Source organism: Hylobates moloch, unplaced genomic scaffold, assembly GCF_009828535.3.
Source record: "Hylobates moloch isolate HMO894 unplaced genomic scaffold, HMol_V3 SCAFFOLD_1, whole genome shotgun sequence".
NCBI classification, from domain to species: domain Eukaryota; kingdom Metazoa; phylum Chordata; class Mammalia; order Primates; family Hylobatidae; genus Hylobates; species Hylobates moloch.
Genome location: NW_026652276.1, coordinates 195,370,286 through 195,398,240, shown reverse-complemented (window position 1 = coordinate 195,398,240; position 27,955 = coordinate 195,370,286). Strand labels below are relative to the sequence as shown.

Sequence of the window (27,955 nt, the reverse complement as noted above, 5' to 3'; positions counted from 1 at the left end):
CAGAGAAATGGGAGACTGAAGACATAGGAACGAAGATGTGCAGCTGACAAGACAAGGTTCTGGAAGAGGTGGAAAGGGGTAGGTATCATGAACAGGAAGAGAAATTGGCCTTGGAGAGAAGATCTCGTTATGATAACAAAGGGATATAATCAGAGATGCTAATATAAGTTTGTTTTGGGAGTAGAGATGAGAGAGGCAGAGGGAGTTCTTGCCTGGTGGTCTCTAAATTTTTTCTCTGAAGTAGAAGGTGAAGTCACTGACAACAGGGAAACAGGTGTGACTTAAGTGCTTTAAGGGTACAGTGAAGGCTTCTGATGCAGGGAGAGAGGCAGAGTAAGGTGTCTACAGACTTGTGAAACAATTGCTAAACATCAGTGAACACTAACCTAAACTCAGAGAACCAATACTGCCTGATACTGTGATTCTCTATAGGAATACTCAGTAGCTTGCTTACGAGTAGGAAGCAAGAAAAGCCACAGCTTGGGAAATGGAAGAACAAATGCTGTAGCAGGGTCAGAAAGGATGATTCAGAATAGTGAGAGTGTTTAAGGTCATCCTTAATCATGGGATACAACATGATCAGGAAGAAGTCCAGGTGGGTGGAGGTGGTGGTGGGCTATATGTGGGAATAACGAGAGTATGGTGCAAGAGAACATAGTGCGCAGAATGGGAATTCCTTAGGTCCACCAATTCAAAGTCATTTTAAAGAACAGGTCCAAGTTAGGCATGGTGGCCCATGTCTGTAATCCCAGCACTCTGGGAAGCTGAGGTAGGAGAAGGACTTGAGCCCAGGAGTTAGAAGCTGCAGTAAACTATGATCATGCTACTGCACTCCAGCATGGGCTATAGAGAAAGACCATGTCTCAAAAAACAAACAAACAAAAAACCCACCACCAAAAACAACAAAAAAGATAGGTCCAAGGTCATGGAGAACATTTTTAAAGGAATCGATTTATGAATATTTATAATTTTTATGCTTGTTTCTTCATGGATTAGTGTAAAGTTTTAAAAGCAGTATATTTTCTTTTACCTGGTAAGTACACGTGTGACAGGTGCCATTCATCGGTAACAAGCTCAACATGAAGATCCAAAGTTACAAAATTAAATAAGAGATTACTATTTCCTTAAGAGAAGAAATTATTCAAATTAAAAGAGTAGTTTAGACAGTATTTATTTAAATAAAAGGCAAACTTCTTTAAAATAAATTTGATTTTTTAATAATCTTTAGGAAGATACTGCATAGATTGAGGTATAATTGCATAAATTAGTGAGTCTTCACACACAAATACATTACTTGGTGCGATTGTCCAGTAGTTTTCTATTGTCCTGAGTTTCCTTGGCGTTGAAAGAGTAAAATTCTTTGAGAAAAAAAAAAATTGATGTCAAAACAAGGCTGCAGTCTAGTAGCAAACCAACTCAAAGTTAACATAGATGAAATCTGTTGATATTGACTACCCAGCATTTACTTCTTTATTTGTTAACAGCACCACTTTTTTCTTTGGGGACTATCCTAATTCTGTACCCCATTACAGGCAAATTGGTGGGACCGGCCCAAGGGCGGGTGATACAAGTTAGGCCAATTAAATTCTGTCTCCCAAGAACTTGATTTCATCGAATCCAGTGACAGGTATGCAAGCAGCCTATTAGATCCTGCTCTGCTTTTTGCTCCTTCTGAGACCAGATTTTTGCTTAGCTTTGCCTTGTATTTTGTAAGCAACTCTATATCCTTTGACTAAAGTCTACTATTATTTTTTAAAGATTTATGTTACTTGAAATCAAAGTTAAAATTAACAAGATAAATTTAATATACATATTTCAGTCAATAATCATACTGTCAAAATTAGGATTAAATGTTAATAGCTTTTTGGAGTGAATTTTGGGTTACAATCCATTTATATGGAACAGACCAAAGATAAGACTAAAAGTCACGATCTTGCCCTCATTTTTCATTGTTTGCAAAGTTAAGTGAAGTAATTAAAAATTGCTATTATAATTTCAGTACTTTTTTTTGGCAGAGGCGGGGGAACAGGGTCTTGCTCTGTCACCCAGGCTGGAGTGCAGTGGCATAATCTCAACTCACTGCAACTGCTGCCTCCTGGGCTCAAGCAATTCTTGTGCCTCTGCCTCCCAAGTAGTTGAGATTACAGGTGTATGCCACCATGCCTGGCTAATTTTTTAGTATTTTTAGTATTTTTAGCATTTTTAGGTTTCCCTATGTTGGCCAGGCTGGTCTCAAACTCCTGGCCTCAAGGGATCCACCCACCTTTGCATCCCAAAGTGCTGGGATTACAGGTGTGAGACACTGCACCTGGCCATAATTTCACTTTTATTAATATATTCTTCCATCCCTAAAACGTCAGCTTGTATAATCAGACTTTACATTGTACAAAGCACAACTTACTATGTAAAAATGGCAAAATAAAACTTGGGGTTAAATACAAGATAGCAACACAGCACAGTTTATTAATGGGTGTTTGCATATTTTATTTTTATCATAATTTAACACTATATAATCATTCCATTTTTCTTCTTTAACGGATTCTAAATTTGAAATAAACACTTTTCTTTTTATTAAAAGAAAGGCTAGCTTAACAAAGAAAGTTTAGTGGCAGCCACTGTCCCAATGCAGATACCATAGGTATTTGAAGGATTTGAAATTTTAAAGTACTTTATATTAACCCACTAAATCCATTGACATTTCTAAAGTAAGATTTTAAATTAATTTTAAAATGAGATTTTTTTTTTTTTTTTTTTTTTGAGACGGAGTCTCGCTCTGTCGCCCAGGCTGGAGTGCAGTGGCACGATCTTGGCTCACTGCAAGCTCTGCCTCCCAGGTTCATGCCACTCTCCTGACTCAGCCTACTGAGTAGCTGGGACTACAGGCGCCTGCCACCACGCCCGGCTAATTTTTTGTGTTTTTTTTTTTAGTAGAGACGGGGTTTCATCGAGTTAGCCAGTATGGTCTCGATCTCCTGACCTCGTGATCCGCTCACCTTGGCCTCCCAAAGTGCTGTGATTACAGGCGTGAGCCACCGTGCCCGGCCAAAATAAGATATTTTTAAGATTAAAAAGGAATTAACAAAAGTTACAGAATATAACAGTGTCAAATTCAGATTTTTCACCCTGTTTTTAGTCAATCCCCTTCTTTTTCACTTCAAAAAGCTGCTATCATAGCTGGCACTAATTGGCACCCTTGTTAGAAATCACAGTAGAGAAGCCAATAATAGAAAGAGGATATGGACACCTCTTACCCAGAATCCAGGCTGCCTCTACAGATAGGTAAGGCTGAAATCAAGGAAAGGGCAGATGACATGGCTGTTGTCTGTGAGCAGGCTAAGATCTACACCTGTTTACTGTGTACATATACAACTTGAATTTCCAGGAATGCTAATCAAGTATCTTTCATGTGTCTAAAGTCACTGAAAAACAAAAGATGTGCATAGTTTTCCTGTAAGCGATATAGTTATTTTATTTTGAGAGAGCATGAGGGCAGCAGTCAATAGGTGCTTCTGACATGAGATATCCCTGCAGAGTACTTACGGACTATTGCATTTTTGTTTACTTGTATGCATGTTTGCTTTATTCAAGAGAAGAGTTTAAGTGTTTCTGAAAAAAAAAATAGGTAGCTGGATTTCTTATGAACATTTGGAGAGTGAAAGAAAAAATTTAACATATATAATAATTATTTAATAGACAAAACAAACAGATTTTATGTATACATTGCCATCTCAGTTCTGTGGGACACTACAGAATGCCAATCACCAGGTTAAGAATCAGCTGCAAAGTCAAGTAGGAGCCACTAACCTCAAGAATGCACAGACAAATCAGGAAGGCAAACTATTAGTGATGAGTATCATATTAAGTACTATACTGTGACAGATGTATGCACTGGTGAAAAGGAAGCATAGAGAAAGGGTTCTTATAGGGCAGATGAGATAATAAAGGGCTCTACGTAAGAATAAATGGATATTAGTTTACAAATGGAGATGGGGTGGGGTAAAGATGAAGAACATTTAAGACTAAAGAAGTAGACAACATAAAGGCTTGAAGGTGTCTGACTCCCTGATGTATTCTGAGAAGCACAGACAGTCCCATAAAGTCAAACAAATTAATTCTAGGGAAGAAGGGGGGTAGGGCAGGGTTGGGGACAGAAAGAGAAGCAAAAGCCAGTTCTTCAAGAGCCCCATATAAAGCAAAGTGGCCTTTGTGCACTTCAGATTTCTCATTTTTGTGTACACCACCTGTCTTTTTCTCTTGGAGAATAAATGAAGGGCCAAATACATAAAAACATTTCTGACATATCTGGAGTCCTATTAGCGTTATCCTCAAGAAGTTACTATGAAGAATGCAGAATGAGACAAGATACTGTTTTAAATAAAGATTTAATGGTAATTTCTTGATGGCAAGCAATCACTTTTTGTTTCTATAAATTCTACCTCCTCTTTCTTCCAGACAGTTGATACCCTATGAATTTACACGTGTTTTATTACTTAATATTCTTTCTTAGATTCCTCAAATACACTAGTAATCTCTAGTATATTAAAAGCCAGGGCTGGGTGCAGTGCCTCACGCCTGTAATCCCAGCCCTTTGGGAGGCCAAGGTGGGTGGATCACGAGGTCAGGAGTTCAAGACCAGCCTGGCCAAGACGGTGAAACCCCATCTCTACTAAAAATACAAAAATTAGCCGGGCATGGTGGTGGGCGCCTGTAATCCCAGCTACTTGGGAGGCTGAGGTAGAGAACTGCTTGAACCCGGGAGGCGGAGGTTACAGTGAGCTGAGATCGGGGCACTGCACTGCACTCCAGCCTGGGCGACAGAGCAAGACTCCATCTCTAAATAAATAAATAAATAAAGTCAGTTCAGTGTCAAAATTCTTGTTGCAAAATTCTGCTTTTGAGAACAGAAGAGTACTAAAATATAACTTATCTGAATTGCATTGCCATTAGAGATACGAAAATAAATTTTGTAGTACCAAGCATAAAATAAGAAAATAATTTGACATGGTAGTACATTTTCATTTGTAGGAAAGTTTTGTGATAAACCGAATAAGAAAATTTGGAAAACAGACAATCTTAACTCAATTTTATAATGCAACACTAATTAGGAAGTGAAATGGACATTTTAAAATTTGGGAGTCAGAAAAAAATACTTCTTATTACATTTAACATGAATATTGTCCCTTTCTTTGCTATTTAGAGCATTCAGAGCATAATTTCACAGATGATATATATTTGTCTTAATGTGATTTTCAGACCACATCTAATGGAAAATGCCTGGTTAGGATTAAGAGACATAGTACAGATGTAAAACTACATTTGTATGCAATTATTTCTAAAACAAATGCCAGGGTACAGAATCTACTGAAATGGCTTTCAGGATGGCTGGCACAACATATTAAACCAGCTTCCAATCTCTGAGTAAGTCTATATTCTGAATATTTCAAATCAAGACACTGAGCACAGAACAACCTTAGATTTTCCACCTTGACTCATTGTCCAACAATGTATGAAACTAGGGTTTGAGCCCAAGAATTTAATGTAGAGATTTATTAATTTTTAAGCAAAAGTCTTTCTTGCTTAATGTAAAAACTGTATTTTACATATTAATTTCAAGAAATGAAAAATAAAATTACTAAAAATGAAAATAATATAGTAGGCAGAATAAAACAGCATAGTAACAGACTAGATGTATTATACAGCATTTAGCTTGTTTTACAGATTTTTTTTCAAAAAACAATACAGAAGATCTTTAAAGTTACTAATTTTTTCTTAATAGAAACCTCACTGTAGCTGATACAGAGATATACTTTTAAGCAATAAACTAGAAAAAAACTATTCAAAATAATTCTGAAGTGCATTTTTCGTGAACTTAATCAGAAAGCTTATCAGCATCAATAAATGCTGTGCTTATATAGGGCATTATGCTTTCATAGAAGAACTGACCACGGATGTCCTCAGAGTTTGTGGATGAGGCAAACCTTCTAATTACTTTTTGGTGGTCTTTTCCATTGGAATGTATTTTTGGATTATAACTTGATTCAATGAATGAAGCATGAAGATTCACTGCAATATCTATTATATGTAAAGAAAAACACTATCATATTATAATTTTTTTCCAAATTCACAAAGTACCAGCATCTCTTTTACTGTATGCTTTACTCCTTAGGGGGGAGCAATTCAGATTATGATCACCCCTAGGAATGTATGCAGGGACTGGAGGATGTGGTAGTTCCTTTTCTGATCCCTGCAGGGGAAGCAGCAGCAGCCCTTGGATCAGCTTCTGCTTATCTGGTGTTGGTCTCAGTGGCAGCTCCTTTTCTTGCCAATAAGGATAAATGAGGAATAGAGACTGCATGTAGCATATACAGAGGCTTATCTTGTTGGCATCTCTGCTTATGATTTGGTCCCTATAAGCCTCTTACCCCTCCTCATTTTGATGTGATGTAGAGAGAGGAAACCTGGAGAAAGAGGACCAGTGATTTAAAAACTAAAACTCCAGTAAAAACTTCTTACCATTTGACATGAAAATTCTCATGATGCCAAGAAAAACTCCAGTAGTAGTCCATCACTGCCATTTGTTTTTTTGCATATTAAAAGTTATTTCATATATTGCTGAGTAAACATCTAATTTCATTACCAAGTCCACTGCCATGTCAACAGTGGTTCCTGACAGGTGGAGATGAGGGAGGTATAGAAGACAAGGGAATAAAGAGATTCAGAGTCATTCCTGTAGAATCTTCTATTCGTAGTGATGATGGAGATCCCCTCCATGGTGGAGCCATGTAACTTTCATCCCTTCCTTTTCTCTAACCTTTTGTTTGTTTGTTTGTTTGTTTTTGAGACAGAGTCTTGCTCTGTCGCCCAAGCTGGAGTGCAGTGGTGTATTCTTGGCTCACTGCAACCTCCACCTCCTGGGTTCAAGCGACTCTCCTGCCTCAGCCTCCCGAGTAGCTGGGATGACAGGCATGTACCACTACACCTGGCTAACTTTTGTATTTTTAGTAGAGACAGGGATTCACCATGTTGGCCAGGCTGGTCTCGAACTCTTGACCTCAGGTGATCTGCCCACCTCAATCTCCCAAAGTTCTGGATTGCAGGCATGAGCCACTGTGCCCAGCCCTTTTGCTCTATCTTAACCACAAATCAATATACCTGGGTTTCATAAAATGAAGACATTCGAGAAAAGATAATATTCACACGTAATACCTTGTCATCCCCTTGTCATTATTTTGATCTCATTTTCTAAAAATGAAAATGAAAAACCTGAACAGCAACTAAGAGGCACTATATTATCAGTAACAAAGGCGTAAAAGGCACATGGTTTCGAATCAGACTGACTTGAATTCACATCCAGCTCAAATTACTGGCTACTTGACTGTAGATAATGTAGTTTAACCTTTCTAAGCCTCAGGTGCCTATTCCGTGAAATGAAAGAGCATAAATAAACACATTACCAGGTACACAAAGTAAGCACTAAATATACGCTACCAAAGCAAATTAAAATTATAAATGCTTCAGGATCTCTGTTTTGTCAGAGAAAAAAAGCATTAAAAAAGTAATGGGAACATCTGACTTGTGAAACCTCTCTGGTTGATTCCTTGATCTTCTTTTTCGCTGGCCCTAGTCACTCATGTAGATATGATGACTCATACTACTTGTCATTAGAGAGCCTAGAAGACTAGCCAGGGACTAAGAGAAAGCCCTTTTTTAGATACAGGTGTCTGAACCATGACATTAGGCAATCACAAAATCATCATACAGACATGTGGATGAACTAGTAGTAAAAGGCAAAACACCAAAATTAGAATTTAAGCATTTTTAACATTAAAATACTATTGAAAGTAACTAGATGCTATGAAAAAAATTAGTATTAAAATAAATGTAATGCAATTTCTGGAAAGAACTTAATTTATTGACAGTTTAGATCCATAAAGATGAAAAGCTCATATGAGTTCTAAATTAGAAAATATGTTAGGAGATCAAAAGCTATCATTGTAATCACTACCTACCACAATAAAAGAAAATAGCAGTCCAGAATCAACTTAAATTTTCAAAAAATCATAATGATTATACCCGTACTAAAAATAATACAGAATTGTCATTTTTACATATAAATAAGTTTACTGGGAAAGAAAATGTCAAATTTTAGAACTGTGTTACTGTCTATTAGAAATTACTCATTTCTAAGGCAGAACCAAGTTTCATTAGCCAATAGCTGCTCTGAAGAATGAAGCTAATTTACATTTAAAATAGGAGTACAGTCTACTCTTTAAAAGCACAATGGTAAACACACCAATTTGACAATTACATTAATATGAGTATTTGCATAATCTGTCTTCTACACCTGTTCTTAATTTGAAGCAGCTGCAAGACAAATCATATCACACTAATCTCAAACGGCATTTGGGTGTTCCAAACAGTAATCCATATATCTAATGTTTTGAAGATATTTTATTTTTTAAATGTTTCCTGACCCTAAAAATGGTAAAAATTTTTAGAAGCCATATTTAAAATTTGGTTAATATTAAAGAGGAATAAGCATAATACCAAATAATGCTATCCCTTACATTTTTGGTATCCTCTGTTATTGACATAATAATATAGATTTTTATTTCTAGAGGTTTTCAAGTAACACGTATTTTGTCTATATGAAAAAGATTAAAAAGCACAATAAAAATATACCTAGAAAACATCAATAAGGAATGCAATCAGAGAATCAATAGCAAAATCCATTAATGAAGAACAGAGCAAAATTCTATAGATTATCTGAAAATGTGTTTGCAACATAGATCATTGCGGTATCTTTTTGATATTTCCTTTTTCAAAACTGGATTCCATTTATGTTTAGCAAATATTTCAAAATTTAATAAGCAGAACTTTACTTTCATCTTTTAAAGGATCCAGTTTGTTTTTATGTGTATTCAAACACATACTCAGAGCTATCAAAAGGAAGTCAGTTTATTATTGTTACATATTCTTCTAGTTCATATACTTAAATAATTCAACTAGATTCTAGCTGGTGGAATATAAGATGTAATCTGTCAACAAAACTGTCTCTCTTTAATCTTCTATTGTGAATAGAAAATGAGGTTATAGATTTCTAAAGATGTTATTTATTTCTTGAAAAATTAATGAGAGCATGTACAGTAATGAACTGGAGCAACAAAGGAAGTCAATGTGTTTATGTGATGTTGAACTCTGAAGAGGTAAACATTAAATGGATGAATTCTTAGTTCAGTATTTCATTCAGAATTTTATTTTTACAAGAGCTCACATAGTATGTGAAAAATAAAATACTAAACAAAATAATTGAAATTTACATTTCTAAGACATTTTCATGTATATTATTCAGCAATCCTCATCACGTAAGAGAAAACTGAGGCTCAGGAGAGTTAAAGAACTTGCCCAAGTGCTCACATTTTGTAACAGGTTAAGACTTGGGTATCCTAACTCCAGCTCTATATTCTTTACCATAACTCACTGATGTTTGTTTGAATGAAGAGCAGCTATTATGATAAATAAATAGGATCAAGCGTTTTACCTAAAATAATTTGTCAGTTTTTTTTTAATTTCACAGTATCTAAAATGCTTCCACACATGGCTTCAAACATACCAGGGAAATACTGTTTCAAAAGTGACTGTGAGAGAGAACTATTTTCTATTTAGATAAATCTATTGCAATCTCTTACCAAGAACAGACTGGTTACTCTAGGAGTATAAAAACAATTTTTATTACTATATAATTTAGGCAATAAAGCTAAGTTATAGTGATTGTGAGAAAAGCAATTTTCACAGTCCTGACCTCTATATAATTATATTTCTAAATATTCCTTATTTTATTTTTCTTCATTAAAAACCTTACATATATAATTGAACACACAGAAAAGTACTCTAAACAGATAAGCTGGCATGTCATAGGGGTATGTGGAACATAATGGAATAAAGTATGTAATGAATATGGACATCGTAATATAGCCAACAACAAATTTCACTTTTTCTCCAAGTATCAGAATATTTTAACCTGAATAAATGAGTAATAAACTTCCAACTTTTAAAATAATCTTGCTTCTTCTTGTTTTTGCTGATAAGGGGAAAACTAACTCATTATCAAAGTTAAAACTTTTGGCATATAACACATAAAAAAGGATAATTTTTTGTAAATATGTGTTACTGAGAAGGTATACTCTTTTACTATAATAAAGCATTGAGATAATAAAATTTTAGAGCTTCAGTCATGTCTTCTCGGTTGACAGAAAAAGGCAATGAGGAGATAGAACTGAACTGCCCTCCTGAAGGTCATACAGTCAGTAAATGGTGGAGTCAGACCTTGAACCTAGTGCCTCTCCCAAATAGCACAGAGGCTGATCTCTTACCTTTATTATAAAGCATAAAGGGAATACCAGCAGGTCATTTAAAGCATGTTCTTGCTTTTCCATGGTCCTAAAGTAAGCTATACCCTAAACATCAATCTCACGTTTAAAAATAGCTACAAAATATGAAACTACGTACGTTTCTAGCCTGGCATGATGATCCCCCATGAATGTACGCACAAATTCTGATAACATCAATGTAAAATATGTGTTAACATTATCAGTGGGAGGTTGAAGTTCAAGTGAATTTCAATTCTTCATAGTTTTCTGTATTGCCTGAATTATTTTTGAAAGCACATACTGTTTTGTTAATCACTAGAAATAAGGCTATTTTCAAATAGAACAAAGAACAGTAGTTATAAATATTTGTCATAAAACATACTCTTATATACCTTTGCTGGTATGAGGGTCCAGCTTACAAGTATTCTGATGTTTCTCATGTTAAAACAGCACCTATTACTCCAGTGTTAGTCTCAGTAATGAAGAAAAATAAATACCTGCCACTCTTAGCATGATAATCTTTTTAATGTAAAAAAATTATTAAAATACTTTTCTACACTTTTCTCTCTCTCTTTTTTTAAATATCTGGTAACCCTTTTGTGATACTCTTCCATTTTCCTTTTAATCATCTCTAATCATATTACTTACCTCACACTTGTTTTCATACTTAAATATCCCTTTTAAATTCTGGAACTCAGACCTAAATAAGTTTTAAAGAACCACAAACAAAGCCTCTGGAGGCAAAAAAATGAAGACTAGCTTATTCTGCTCATCTGTAAGTGATGGGTAATTCACTAAACACAGAAAAGAGAAACCCAATTTATTCCATAGAACACTCTAAAAAGCCATAACTGTCAAGCAGTTTTTTTTTTTTTTTTACCTCAAACCACGAGTTTTGTTTAAAATGGCTTAGAAGAATGATTATTATTCTGAATTTTTATCTAGCCAAATTGTCAACTCCCTGAGGATAGGAACATCTTTGAATCCCCTATGGTACCTGGTGTCTGCCTGGCAAAGTGTCTAACATACTGAGGGCATTTAGTCATGTTTCTTTGATGGACTGATTGAGAATATAAATTCTAATACATGGAAATACTGTAAAACAGTTTTGCAAATCATGCTGCTGTTCTGTGTGTAGTTTGTGGTTTTTCCTCTGGAGCATGATAATCATTTGTTTCACATGAAATTCTGTGGATTAGGCTTTCCAATTTATTTCTACATTTCTCCTGAACTCTCTTTCTAGTAAATAAATATCTACTTGTATGGAATATCAAGCAGAAAGGTAGGAAAAAAAGATTTATTAGCCACTTCTGCTTTAGTCTAGCAGTATTGGAAATTATTGTATGGAAATGCCAAATAACATAACCATATCAAACACTTACATAATTATTTCTTATTTGGTTCTCAAAAAATATTGCTTACTATCAATTATTCTTAGAACAGATGTTTCTTTTAAAGTAATTTGCATTAACATGATACTGTAAATTAAGGCTATTTTGACTCTTTAGTGATGGTAAGATACATCTTAGCACTGAGTAACCCATTTATCAGTGCTCCATCAAGAACTTTACCATAATGCACATTGCTTCCAACAAGTTCTGATGTCCTCAAGGACCCGGAAATCACTAGAGTGTATCAGAGTCTCATGCATATGTATATGTATTTCTGTACTTCATTGAATAACTTCAATGTTCTAGCATTTAACAAAGGGGTTGCAAGATGGAGCTTGAAGACCAGATTAAACAGTGGGCTGATTTTTTGTTTGTTTTTGGCTTGTGCAATGAAAGAAAGAAAGAGAGAGAGAAAAGGTGGGAGAGAGGGAGCTAGGAAGAAAGAAATACCTTCTTCAAAAGAAAGATAAGGCCAGGTGCGGTAGCTCACGCCTGTAATCCCAGCACTTTGGGAGGCCGAGGCAGGTGGATCACGAGGTCAAGAGATCAAGACCACCCTGGCTAACACGGTGAAACCCCGTCTCTACTAAAAACACAAAAATTAGCTGGGCGTGGTGGAGGGCGCCTGTAGTCCCAGCTACTCAGGAGGCTGAGGCAGGAGAATGGCGTCAACCCAGGAGGCGGAGCTTGCAGTGAGCCGAGATCGCACCACTGCACTCCAGCCTGGGCAACAGAGCGAGACTCTGTCTCAAAAAAAAAAAGGAAAGGAAGATGAGCTCTCAATGTACAACATATTTCCCTCTCCTCATTACCTTGCACCCAGTCTACCACATACCTGCCTTGGTATTAGGAGTTTAACTTACTGGCCTAATGAGACACAAAATGCCTTACTGCAAATAAATATTAAAATTAAAGTTAGAAGAAACCACACAGAAGAAAAACTGATATAAACAGGTAGACAAACCTTTAATAACAGTTTTGCTACAGAGAATAAAAATGATGTAGTTATTGCCCTATTTTATTTGTTTTCCACATTTATGATGTATTTCTCTAAAGAAAAGTTTATTATACTATTTTTTTTTAATTTGAAAGACAAAATCCAATGGCACAAATTCCACAAACCACAAGTTTAAAAAAGATGGACTAAGTTCATTTTAATTTCATCCTGGATAATTACTGGAAAGCATGCAAGACCTATTATGAGAGGTGTGATTATTAAAAATCATTATGCATTTACAGCATCTCAGGGCCAAACCAATGACTAATTCTTATTCTCATGGTGCCCTGGATAAAGTGATGACGAACGTGTCCAAGAATAATCCTGGTTTGGCTGGGCAGAGTCACTTATAGCATAGAGACCTCGCATTCTTCCTCCACCCTCCAGAATGGGGCAGCCTTCAATAAGATGGCAGCCTTTACAGAATAAAACATTTCTGCCCTTCCTGTCCTCCTGCTATTCCTCCAAACCAAGAATTCCCAAGGATGTGATTCATTTATTTCAAATATACCCTGAAAAGGGTGGAGGAAAAAAGAGACCTTGTAATCCTTGCAATCGGGCAGAACTGAAGTTTGACCCTAGGTACTTGGGAAATGTACTAAAACTTTCTGGCTCTCAGATTCTTCATAAGGAATATATGGACAGTACCAATCAATTCTGGGGTTTACGTGAGAACAAAATGAATGATCACTGGGGCAAAGTATCTGGAATGCAGAACACAGCAGTATGTGTCAATGGAAGTTTGGGGTAAGAGAAAGCAAGGTTTCCTTGAACCTTCTTCCAGGTACCCCAAAAGTATCATTTTTTTCAGTATAGGTGGTTATAGTAATTGCTGCAGGAAATACAGAGAATTTATGGAACATGTCTCACTTCACTGCAGCTGGGAGGAATGTTAAGACTTTCTGAAGTGTTCCAGTGATACCAGAATCTAATATGTAATAGCTAAATGAAACATTTTTCTGTTCTGAACTTGTTTAAAATTCATCTTCTATGATTTTTCCCCACCCTTCAAAAAACATTTGCTTCTCTACTTGCAAAATATGCAAACGTTTCATTTAGTTAAACTATCCAGTGTTTGTTCCACTGCTTACATATGTTCCATCAGAATCCTTCATCAGCACTGCCAACACTCAGTAGTAACTTCCTGGAGGGAAAGAATCATCTTTGCATAGTTTACTTTGTATTGTGCTTTACCTAGTGCTGAGTATATACTGAGTCCTTAATAACATTTTAAGTATAAATAAAAATATTAAAACTTAAAACCCTATAACCCACTGAACTTTAGTCACATTAATACACAGGTTTGCATATTTCTAAATTTTCCTAGAAGAAAAAAACAAACAAAATTTATTTCACTAAAGTATTTCAAGTCATAACATCTCTTTTCACATATCCCTAGGGTCCCATGAGTCAGTACTAATCTATTTGGTAAACTATTGGTGGCAGAATTTGCTAGATGTTCGCCCCAAAATTCATCCTTCTATTTTTCCCTACCAAAAGAGCCCCAACTTTGTTCAATGTGACAAAGTGCCTGACTAAACATGATCAGCTTCATAGACTCAGCTGAAGTGATGGGTATTCATATGATATTGTTCAGGATGGTGAAAGAGAAACAGAAGTCACTGTTTGAGGCTTCTGAGAAAGCTGGTTATTAAAGGGGACAGCTTCAGCTGGTCTGCACCTACTTTTTTTTTTTTTTTTTGAGGGGGGGTTCCCGCTCTGGCCCCCCCGGGGGGGTTGCAGTGCACCGTCGTCGCACCGTTGCACTTCCGCCTCGGGGGTTCACGCCATTCTCCTGCCTCAGCCTCTCCGAGTAGCTGGGACTACAGGCGCCCGCCACCACGCCCGGCTAATTTTTTGTATTTTTAGTAGAGACGGGGTTTCACCATGGTCTCGATCTCCTGACCTCGTGATCCGCCCGCCTCAGCCTCCCAAAGTGCTGGGATTACAAACGCAAGCCACCGCACCCGGCCTCACATATATTTCTAATACCATTTTCTCAAGCAGGTATCTCACTTCTGGTTCCCTAGTGAAAGTATCATTGATACGTAGTGACTATTAGAAATATGATTAATATAGAGCAATGAGGAGTATATTTTGCTCAGAAAATAAGTAGGAATTAAGGGATTTATTGTAAGCAAACAATGTGTGTATAAAATTCATAAAACAGAAGATAGAATCAAAGAAGAAAATATTCAGATAAAGATAAAAAAGAATCAATTGTTATTGCTAAAAAAGTATGTTATATGATATCTAGCCAAGAAAAGGAATCATTAGAAAGAGTATTTCATAAAGAGCCTGTCTAACGGAAGCAGACCAAGTAGTAATATGAGAGAGAGTTGGGTAATGTGACCTGAATCATGTCTTCTAATGATATTCATATCTGCTTCTAAGTTTTTTTCTACAAAAACAGATAACCCAATAAATATCATACTTTAATACTTGTTTCATCAGTTGAATGGAAGCGATACCGTAGTCTTATAGGACGGAGAAGGAGCAATACAGTTTACAGAATCCAATTCAATTTGGCAAGAATTTTATTAAGCATCTACCATGTGTCAAGCATTGTGGTAGGAAGTGAGGTTATAAACATGAATAAAATGCAATTTCTGACATGAAAGAATTTAGAGTCTGAGATTGAGCTAGAGAAGTAATCAGATAACTGTAATAAAATATGGTATAATCTATCTTTGTAACTAGTATATTTGGGATAATAAAATAAAAATGCCATTCTGGATATTCACTTGTGTGAGGAGGGATTTTTTTTTTCTTTTTGATGCATCAGAGAAGACTCCAGGGATTAGGGGCCTCGAAGTATGTATAGGAGTTTGCCAATCAGATAAGGGGTGTTGGAATGACCTTCTAAACAGATGGAGAAGCAGGAACAAAAACAAGTTGGCATCAAAGTTTGCACAGTTAATGCAAAATGCCTGGCATATGTAAAACAACCTACTCATTTGTGAATGAATGAATGAATAAATGAACAAATAAATAGTATGTTTGGAGAGCAGTAAGGATTAAGTCATGGATATAATGTATCAGGTGTATGATGGTGCATAGCACCAGTCTATGAAAAGCCTTTTGTGACATGCTGGGGTTGAAGAACAGGGCAATTTTTTCATGATTAGGGCACAGGAATACGACACTAACAGATCAGAAGGGCTTAATGGCTGGAGTCTACAGAATGGGGTCAGGAAAAGCTGATGAAAACATTGGACTGGGTAAGGAAAAACAAATAACTTCACTTTGGAACGTGTTGATCTAGGTTGAGATGCCCCAGTAAGCAAGTGAAAAAACACATCTGGAGCCTAGGAGAAAAGAGGGGCTTGATAGAGTTATATACAAACACTGGTCTATACACTTAACAAATTTATGGAAAACCTATGATGGGCCAGATAGTGGAAATGTGAAGATGAATAAGGCACAGTCTTGGCCCTCAAGAAGCTTATAGTAATTATGATTCGGTGTGATACATATAAGACTAGATGCATTAACAAGACATATAAGTAATATATGGAAGGGAATAATTAATTCCACATAGTGTGTGTGTGCTGGTGAGGATGGGGAGGACATTAAAGGAGACTTCACCGAGTAGTTGACACACAATTGAAATTTAAAAGATGCAAAAAAGATTTCTAGATGAAAAGGTGAAGAAAGGCCTATTGAGAAAAAAGAAGGGAAGGCCAGCTACATGGAGACATGAACTGATGTTTGAGTAACTATAAGTGGTTTGATATTGCAGCTCATATAACATGTAAAAACTGGGTAGTGGACAATGAGATTAGAGTGCCAGAGCCATTGCAGCAGACAACTATCAATCTATTGATTGATACTATACAATCAATTTTTTCTTAAGGTTTCTAATACCAAAGGGAAGCCCATTGAGCATAGCAGATATATACTGAGGAGTTTAGGATGCAGATATTATTTTAAAAAATTAAAGATAAGAAGGGAATGAGTTTATTACTGAAGATTTTACATAAGAAATCATAATAGTAAAAATAAAATTCTGACAATATTGTTGGAAATGATCCTGAAAAGGCTGATCAGAGAGAGACATCTCAAGAAACCTGCTCAGAATCCTTTTTAATTAGTTCAGATTTAGACAATAAATATATAAACAAACAAAAGTTAGTGCTGGGCTGAGATTCAATAACTGTTGCATCTGGAAGTAACCTGAAGTATCACTAGTTCAGCCTTTTCATTGCAAGGGTTGGAAAACTGAATCCCAGAGAGGTAAAATCATATAGTACATTGATAGAATTTGGGGTTAACTGTTTTCTTGTTCCAGAAGAGAAGAATAGTTCAGGGTTCCTATATATTACTCTGTAGGCCAGCTGTATTGTAAGCCAGCTGTATTGTATCTCCTGGAGAGTTTTAAGTATCTTTATTTCCAAAGATTCCATCCCTCGTTCCTCAATTTTAATTCAGTAGTCTGGGATAGACCCAAGATCTCCATTTTTATAAGACTTGCAAGTAATTTTTTAGACTTGAAAATGAATTGTATAAACATCCTCTAAGACTGTGTATGAGAGTGGTGATTGTTATTGATTAAGGAAAATAAATTCTCCTGAAATGAAGGAAAACTTCAAATGATGGCCATGGTTTTGAGAAACTATAATTTTAGTCATATTTTAATCACCAGTTAATATGTTTTAAATGCTTGATTCTATGGGAAGAAGGTAGAATGTAGAGAGAATAATTTTGTTTTTTATGTTTGTTTGCTTTTACAGAGATATTCTATCCAAGAATTTGCTACAGTCTTTCTGTGAGACAACAGATTTTTTCATGTCAGCACATCATAATGTTCAATGTGTTCCTTGGTTTGTCACTTGAGAACATGCAGTAGCACTAGCAGTAGAAGATGTCAAGGTGGCAGCTTTTACAGCAATGCAAGTGTTAGCATTAAAAGTGTAAGGATTTATATACTATGCAAAGGAATTTTCTGTGTATTTTGTGTTATCAAAATGCTTAACTATTAGGTACTAAAGGTTCTGTGTCTATACTGATAAAATTTAAAACTGTAAAAATAGGCACAAATGACAAACTTAAAAACCACAATACTTTTAGCCACAGCTTGATTTGATTCAAGACCTTTAACTGGATTTAGACAGTGGCCCTCTAACTGGGTGGGGGCAGGGTGGGGGCAGGGTGCGGGGGGGGCATAAAATCCTAAGTTCAGAATCCCTGCACCAAACTAGGAAACAACGAATGGCCATTAAAGTAAAGTCTCTACTGATTTACTCAATATTTGTGAGAGGTCTCTTCATACTCAAGACATGGCCTTTCTCTATTCCCTTAAAAAGCATGCTAGAGGCTGGGTGCAGTGGCTCATGACTATAATCCTGACACTTGGGAGGCTGAGGCAGAAGAATCACTTGAGCCCAGGATTTAGAGCCCAGCCTGGGCAACATAGTGAGACTTCGTCTCTATTAAGAAAAAGAAAATGAAGAAGAAAAAGAAAAAAACATGCTAGGCAACTTTTACTCTGAAGGAACATTGATTAATTGATTGATGCCAGTGGAGATTTACAATTAAGGAGGATAAAAATTTTAAGACAGGGAGCTTCTCTCAAGTCTTCAATAAAATAACAAGGAAAGTAGGGGATACTTGTTTGTTCATTTTGGGTGAACATAGATGAGAGATGGCAGGATTTGGTAGAATAGAGCCTTAAAATTCACAGATGTTATGGATTTGTGTGGTTATTTGCATATGATCTCTAAGTCTCTAGACATTGCACCTGTGCAGTTCTTCAAGCCATGAAACAATCAAGTAGCTAAAAGGTTGATCTGGTCTTTAGATTGCTGACTTCTCACACACATAACCTAATTCCTAAACTCATATGGATTTTTCTATCACTAATGTAGCTTTGCTGCTGTCTACCTCACTAATGTAGGAGAACCTATAATGTAAAAAAAATGTTTCTTTTTTGAAAATTTAAAATTAATCACAGGGAAAATTTTATTGAAATTTTTAAAGTTGTTAACTCGTATTAGACTTTGTATAAGGCAATGGTAGCTCGGTTCAAAACAAGGACAGTATACAAGAAAGTCTGCACAAACCTCACCAAATCTTTGAAATGGAAATTTTTTTAAATTTGAGGATTCATGAAGATCTATGGATATATACATTGTGAATGTCGAGGATCTACTATAATTCTACTATAATTAGTTCTACCTCATCTAATCAGAGAATACAATTTTCATTTTGAAAAATCCACTCTACTATAGTAATTTATTAGCATTTATCAAGTACCTTTGGGAAAAGGAACTTAGTGACCAAACATAATTTAACTTAAAATCATGTTAGATTCTTGTAATGAGCTTATATGGTTTTCATATTAAGATAGGTTGACTTAAATATTTTGAAAGAACAGGCCGGGTATGGTGGCTCATGCTATAATCCCAGCTCTTTTGGAGGCCAAGGTGGGTGGATCACTTAAGGTCAGGAGTTTGAGGCCAACATGGTGAAACCCCGTCTCTACTAAATATACAAAAATTAGCTGGGCCTGGTGGTGCATGCCCGTAATCCCAGCTACTCGGGAGGCTGAGGCAGAAGAATTTCCTGAACCCAGGAGGCAGATGTTGCAGTGAGAGGAAATCTTGCCGCTGCACTCCAACCTGGGCGACAGAGTGAGATTCTGCCTCAAAAAAACAAAAACAAAAACAAAATTTATTCCACATTTGTTTCATCTTTCCAAATGCTGTGCTTCCAAATTCAGCATTACTAAAATAATCATAATCAGCACAATCTTAGATGTTCTTAGAAGAACTGATGATTTAATATAACTATCCCAAGCAATTCTAGTTTATTCATTTTGTAATAGATTTTCTGAAAAAGCAGACCAAAAGATTAAGGAACAATGAAACCACTCTGATGACAATTTTTTTAAAAAGCCACTATAAATGTCATAACAGGAGATTTCTAGCACTAAAAAGAAAAGGAAAAAGCCTTAGGGTTCCAGGTTCTTCTAAGCAGCTGAGATACTCAAGAGGAGAAGTGCTTTCCTATTGAAACTCCAACTTAAATAGCACAAACTATTCTTGGTGTAAGACAAGAATTAAATATTAGATACTGGATTGTAAGAATGGACACAGTTTTATTTTGTTAGTAAAATGATACGTTAGAATATCTTGTAGGTTCATGATAGAATTAGATAGTTACAGATATTTAAAGTTTCTATGTTCTTATGGGACCAAAGAGACAGCAATAAAGTAAAATAGACAAGATTACATGATGAGAGAAGAAAATAAAATGGTAAAGGAGAAAAGAAAGCAGTAGAAAAGGTGAAGGTAGCAGAAACATTCTAAGAAAGCCAATAGAAATGTGGAAGGCAGGTTGATAGAAATATATAAATAGAATCCACAGAGGAAACACAAATAACCTTAAATGTAAGTTAATTTCAAAATAATTTTACTTTTTGTCTTTAATCATGTGCTGACACGGTTCTTCACTTTGTCATTCAATTTAGCTTGTATAACACTTCCAAACATCTTAAGATAAAATTCACAGCCTAAGTCTTAAATCCTATAGAGAGCTCCCATAACAATATTAATGTTCTATTTCTTTCTTGCTCTCACTTTAGTTAAGGTAGAGAAATCATGGGAATACATATTTAAAATCCTAATGGATTACAGAAAGAAGCAAGTGCTTGGGTAGCTAAGAAAAGCGAAAATTTGGCCTCCTAGATAGCAAAGTTCTTCCATATTTAATTTATGGAAGTTCAGTATTATATATGCAACATACATTTTCTTTCACTGCAATCTGAGAAGCAAAAGTACATTTATTAATTCCGTATTTTCTATTTATCATCCATGTTAAAGTATGATTTTTCTCTATTCATTATTGATCACATTAGTACTGCAGATCCTAAGAGTTACTGATGAATGATGAAGAATGACGGGGATTTAAAATTATCTGTGTTGCAATCAACTAAACAGTGTTTATGCAAAAATGTTCTCCTTCCTGTGGACATTGCTTGATGTGGCTGAAAAGCCTTAAATTTTATAAACTCCCCCTTTTCTTGACCTTCTTTAATAAATCCAATGCTAATTTGATTGCTTTAGTCCCCTCTTGTCTTCTGCTTTTTCTTCTTGCTCTAAAAAAATATGAATGTTACTGAGCTCCTCTTTTCAAATTACCTTTTTCAGCAATCTCCTCTACTACCATGGATTCACCTATCACTTCTGTGTTTGTTCCCCAAATGTTTCTCTTCAGTCTTCACCCTCTGTCAAGCTTTCTTTCAAATTTGCTAAAAGCTAGCTATTTCTACTTCCTTGTCTTGCCATCTCCTCAAACTCAACATGTCTAAAGCTTAAGTCATCATCATGCCTACCTAAATAGTTTTTAAAGGTTTATCCTTATTCCAGGTTTCTCAGAATTCCCTTCCCTGAAAATATCCTCCAAATGTACCATTGCTATCTTCACAGACCACTGCTTTGATAATTTCACTTCCTCATCAAAAAACTTTAATAGCCCCTTCTACCCAATCCATAAAATATTGACTTCTTAGCTTGACGTTTTAAGCTCTATACAACCAGCAATGTGTATTTCTAGCCCCCAACCCATTCATTATTCCATTAGTATGACATCTTTAGGTTGATCAAAACAAACTACTTATGCTTGCCTAACCAGATCTCAGAATTTCCTATGTCTACATCTATGACGACATCTTTAAAAAAATTCTCCATTAAAAATTCCTTTATCTACCAAATTCCTTTTCTTTAAGCCCAACATACATGCTACCTTCTCTACAAAGTCTTCCCTGATCACTTCTAGCCTGAATTGTTTTCTTTTTTAAATGCTTATTGTTCTTTCTGTTTTTCCCATTTCTACAGCACATCCACTGTGGCCAATAATGTGTTTATTTGTGCGCAACTCTGAATATCTCCTCAACTAAGTCATAAGTCCTTGAGGATATTACACATGATAAATAATCACTCAATTTATACTGAATGAATGAATGTTTTTTTTCCTCCTCCAAATCTCCTCCTTTGCTCCACCCAGCACAATCTCCTCCTTTTTCATTGTTTCAACAAGTTTATTTATTGAGCTCTATTATTCACCAAGCACTGTGCTAGGCACTAGAGAAGAGTAGGGAATTCATGATTCCTGCTGTCGTATAGCTTACAGTTTAATAGAGAAGATAAATATTAAAATATAAGTTTATGTTTGGAGAGTGTGAAGTATATATGTGGTGGGAGCCTATAGCAGGGGAAAACACTCTAGTATTCCTTAAAACACACAATTACAACAAGGGCATACTTCAAATCATTGAAATAGCTGGGGATAGTAACAAATTACGGCCAAATGCTATGATATAGAATATATATCATAACCTGGAATTAAATATCAATTTCCTGGAGGCTAACATAATGGTAATTATTTATTAACTCCTTATCCAAGGATTCATGCTAAGTACTTTACATGATGTTTGGTCTTCACAGCAATCTTGAAAGGTTAGGTATCTTTATTCCTATTTTAGGGATGAGAAAACAGGCTCCAAAGAGATCAGGTTATTCTATCCAAAGCCCTACTAATGGCAAGGGCAGGCTTCAGATCTAAAACACATGGTTCTTTCTTCTATACGCCATGAGTAGATCATACGGTAAGTTTTCCACACAAGCATGCTCAGTAGTAAGGAGCTCAATGTCCCAGACCCTCCTCCACAGGGTGTCAGCCTTGAGCAGCTGGTCATGGATAGAAACATCATCATTGTATTCTAAAACATTCTTTTAAATTTGCCTATTTCATGCTGCCTTTTAAGAAATGTTCTTCACTGGAATGGGAAAATAAGAGCCACACAAGACATAGTTTGTTCTTGCAAACAGTATTTGAATTAATTCTTTTTTTTATGATCAAGAAATAATGTATTAGACCTCCTGCTCATTTTTCAATACACAGAAAATATAAATAGTAAAGAATATCTTTAAAAACTTATTTCTAAATTTCTGGCATCACAATAGATTGCTCTATTTAAACCTGTATCTCAATTTTTCTGACAATGCTGCTTTTATTTGGAACAAAATGTGGTTTAGCTTCTCTCCACTTCTTCTACGTTATATTTAAAAGTAATATTGAAAAATAAATATTCAGTTTCATTCTTTATCGCTACATAAATAAAATTTTACCATTTCCTAAAATACATTTTGTAATGCCTGATTCTATATCCCATATAAGTTAGTATTTTCCTCCAGAATATTTTACAAATTATAAACTTTTATAACTTATTCTTGATTTTTTACATAGAATATGGAATTTCAGTATTGCTAATTAGTTTACTATAGAATTTCTGGTTTTGTCACCTTTTGTTATTTTTAACAATTTGGAATGAAACAGTAAAGTAAAAATAATGTTAAGTTGCATTATATCAAAACATATTTCAATGTAGATTATTAAAGTAAATACATTGGTTAAATAATTTTTATGTAGCTTACATTTCTCATAAATTCAATTTATAATATTTCAAGGCATTAAACAAAACAAAGCTTCCTCAGATATACAGAATTATATTTGCACAATGGTTTTCCATACATATGGGATTTAATTCTTTGTTTCCAAGGCACTGTTTCTGGATGCGGCATGTTAATAAACAAATGTTTGGTAACAAAAACCAAGCAAACAAAAACATAATCCTTACTTCATAAGCTAATATCCAACAAGATATACCCAATCCTGAAAAATTAAGATTTTTCTCACTTACTTCAAAATGAAAACAAAATAAATATTTAACCATGGAATTTAAGATCTTGTTCATCAGTTAGCCCAACATCTTTATTTTAAAGATGTTAAGTAACTTCCTCAAACTTATATAACTATTTGTGGCAGAGTCAGAATAAGACCCCCAAGTTTAATTCTCTTTTGCTTTTTACTATTCCATTCTTGAACTTCTTAAGACAGAATTATAAAAATTTTAGAATTCAATTACCTATTAGAAAGGAGAACTTTATATTATATATTAACCTACAATGAAGGAAGTGATTACAATGCTAAAAACTAATATTCATCTAAGATAGCAAAGCAATGGCATTTACCTTAAATTTACGTCTCTGCTCTGCACAGCTGTTGAAGAACCACAAGTCTGTCTCATGGCTGTAAATGTAACAAGAACAATAATGCGACCAATTTTCATATCTAAACTAAATTAAGTAGATTTGTCATAGGCTAGAAAATTGAAAATGTATTTTACAAAAATTTTTTTAAATTTACAGATTATGGAAGTGTGCATGTGTGTATGTGCATGTTGGCATTTGTGTGTGTGTGGGGTGGTGTGTTAACTTACTCTTTCTAAACTGAAAATTAATTTCATGAAATTGAAAGGATTAAGTATTATTCTTTTTGGCTAACTTTCCTCATTATGGATCACTATGAATATGTCAAGTCTAGGAAGTGCTAGGAGTAGATTTAAATAAAGAAAACAAATTAAAGTGAGAAGCTGTCTTTGGCTGTTATTATTAGGATATGTTTTCTGGGATACACAGTAAGAATGTAAAGCAGAAACATCTGGTAATGCTTAAGTTAATATTGGCTCCCATTTGCATCACAATCTTTATATATTATTCATCAATATGCCATTAATCAATGTACTTGCTGATTGCACCTATTCAATTGGTGTTTCATGTAATGAGATTTTGTAAACATGTTTCAAATACATATATTCAGATATCTATACATGAAAGTGAAATCACTACTACAATTGGCACTCAAGCTTGTCAGATGTGATGTTTTCTTCTTTCCATTTTGCATTAGACATGCTAATATCTATGCCATCTGTAGCACAAAATCCTGAACAAATGTAAATGAAAAAATAATAGTAGATAAATACTAGTCTACTAAAAATAGACTCTGTACCATGTCACACTTCAAATCTGGCCACCACTTCTTAACAGAGAAAAGAAATTCAGGTGAATGTTAACAAGCAACTGAATATTGTTCTTGTGACTTGAGCCATCAAAACAGATTTTGAAATCTGTATTTTCTTTCAAACTTTATAAAACAGTTCTCTATCAAAACTATACTTTAAAATAAAAAATACAAAGTATCTCTTTTGGTCCTCTAAAGATGTTATGCCTGACATATTAAGAATCATCATAATCGATTAATACCAAATATCTTGCCTTGCACCTACAGATTTTGAAATATTTTCAATTATCCTTTTGAAATGTAAAGATAATGCACTAACTCTATTATGAATGTTTGGTTAAACACTTGGTTAAGTAGAAAAAGATCTAAATTTTGAGAGAATTATATAAGAAAAATTTTAAAATGTTAATTTCATATCAAATTATTGAAAATTTTAACGAAAACATTGTACCCTTTTTTAAAACATAAGTGGCAAATAGTGCAACTCATGCTAAATAATATTTGAAGATACAAGGATAAGCATTACCTAATATTCCTGTTTGACAACAGATATGTAAGCTAGTATCAAATGCTGTTAAGCTTTTATTAGATTTTTAATACAATCCCAGCATGTCTCCAGTTGCTAAGCTTATCAAGTCCTATGAAATACTAAAAATGAAGGCTCACATTATATTAATTGCAGTGTATATTTTGGTGAATATGTCTCATTCAATATCTCCAAATTCTCATTCATAAAACCCAACTTCTAGTTCCTATATTTTGGCATGAGATCTCATTAAAATTACAAACTAATACTGAAATGCTAGTTTTATAGTCTAAACAATGGAGATATATTCAGATTAATATGCATCACAAAATGAAAAACAAGTGACACAATGAAAGTCTTTGTAGTCATGGTCAGCAACTGCAATTGTTAAAAGGCATTTATGATAGCTTTAATCATTCTTTTATGCTAAAATAACAAAACTGGACACTTCTGCTCAAAATTTTACTTATGCATTGATAAACAAACAACAATGTCTTATTTTAGAGCCATTAATATTCCCACATTCTATTGTGGGTATTTTGTATGGAAAAGTATGTATATTTTAGTCCAAGTATCAAATCTTGCCTTTCAATGCAACAACAACAACAACAACAAAAAAATAGAAAAACTAAAGCCCAGCCATTCTTTCCAGAGATACCCTGGTAACCAGCAATATAGAAACTTCTACTGGACTTAGCTTTGGAGAGGAAGAAGCAACTGTGAATTCCTCTATTTTGTCAAGAAATATGATAAAATAGAATTAGGAAAATATATAGTATTTTTTAGACACTCAAAACAGTAACTTCATTCCTATCTTTTGCTTATGTTGCCAGCATCTAATTCTGCTTTTCTATTCCAACAATAAAGCAAAATTCCCACTCTGAAGCCATAGTGAGGATAAACATTTCATTTGCTATCTTCTGTGACTTCTATGTAAATTTTTCTCTGTCATGTAAATGCATGAAGAGACTCTCATGGAATCAGATAACTCCATGGAAATACTACACCTACGCTCCCATTATAAATTGGAGAAGAATATGATGGTGAGGAAAGTGACACAGAATTATTCATTAGTTAAAACAAAGGAATATGAAGTTGCTTTTAAAAGAGAAAAAAAAAACTGAAAAGAATCTTAAACTCAGGGTGATTAAATAAAACTTTCATTTCCAGTCATGGCAGACATCTGTACTCTGTTGAAACATCCCTTATCCCCAAGTCCCTCTTCTTCTCATCCACCCTCCACAGATGACTTTGTTCCCAGGAAAATCTACTCCTATCTCAAATTTGCTTAGGGACCATACATTTTATCTAGTTTTTAGGTAACAACTAATTTTTGGATTGTATACATCAGTAGCTTATAATTCTCTCTTATACAAACTAAGCTCCAGAAGGCCATCATGTAAGACTTAGTTACTAACATCTGTAAGTATACCTGAAAATAAAAACACAGCTGGGCCATAAAAAATTGTTTTGTTTTTTTTTTTTGTTAAATAAAGCCACAAGAGATGTTAAAAAAACTAAATTTGCCTTATTAGACATGTATATAACATATGATTCAGGAAAAAGCATTATTTATCTTTCAACAGAGCTGGTGAACACTTTGAGAGATGTTTTATGCAATTCCAGAATTTACCTTCCAAACAGTCAAAAAATATACCTTAAAAATGTTTTCTCCCCCCAAGAAAATGTCCCACATATTTTGGTTAAGAAGACTGCATAAAACAAGGATTATATTATGTAACAAAAGTTACTTTAAAAGACATACATACTATCAGTTTCACAGGACAAACATAGTGAGTAAGGACAACAAACTCCAGAATGTGTTTTTATAACTGTAGCAACAGCAATAACTCCTTGGCAAACTCAAACCGTTTTTTTGGCAATCCTCGAGGTTTTCTGCATTTGTCACTTGGATACAACTGCGGAAGGGTTGTCTAAGACTTCTTTGTTTCCTTCCACACCATTTTACTATAACTTTGCTTTTAAGAAAAAAAATTTACATTTCAACCCATGTATGAATAAAATCCCACAAGGGGGTTTTATGCAAAATTCTTTATGCCTATGTATACCAAATATGGTTCCTATGTATTTTTTGCAAGGAGTTACCTTGTAAACTTTTAAAATGTATGTCAATAGAGTATTATTTTTTTCTCTTTTAAGAAGATAAAATGAATTCTTTTTATGAATTAAAATTAACTACATATACAAATGTAATAATTTCCTGTATATATACAACTGGGTCTGCACATCTGTTATCATTATGAACATCTTTTAAAATAAGACCCCAAGGACAGGAGTGCTTTACTAACCTGCAGTGGTCTCTGTTTATCACTGCTCTTGGGAGATTTCAATCCACTTGTTTGCTGCTGTAAAAGAAGTTGTCTTGCTGCCTGGAGAGCCTAGAAGTAAAAATGAAACCATATCTAAATATTTTGTTGAAAGTTAAGTTATCAATTATCTCTTGGTTAATAGTAAAAGGCTTCAATGTACAAGAACTCCCATATTCCTTTCTAGAGAGAATCATTGTTGTTTATCTTCTAATATGAAAAAAATTGCCAAACACACATATATAACTTTACTCAAAATCACAGAGAAACACGCAATCCTACAGGAAATAAAGTTAATTTGTTTAAAGTGCTTAAAGAGGATAAAAATCATAAACTGCATCAATAACCTCATTTCCACAAGGAACTTGTCTTTGAGTGTTCAACTAAAATGCCCACTCCCTTTTAAATTATCATTCAATTTGCATTTTCATATTACAATTTTGAGGCAAAAGCAGTAGACTTCAAGTGTTACCGGAAGCTGT

The 27,955-nt window shown here is 34.6% G+C and overlaps 1 protein-coding gene across 1 annotated transcript in view; it reads right to left on the bottom strand.

The window, feature by feature from the left end:
• FOXP2 (forkhead box P2) overlaps nucleotides 1–27,955 on the bottom strand; it is a 607,622-nt gene that overhangs the window by 130,301 nt on the left and 449,366 nt on the right. The window contains exon 5 of the mRNA XM_058426115.1: nucleotides 27,456–27,545. Within this exon, the coding sequence (XP_058282098.1) occupies nucleotides 27,456–27,545 (90 nt within the window). The remainder of the gene's footprint in view (nucleotides 1–27,455; nucleotides 27,546–27,955) is intronic.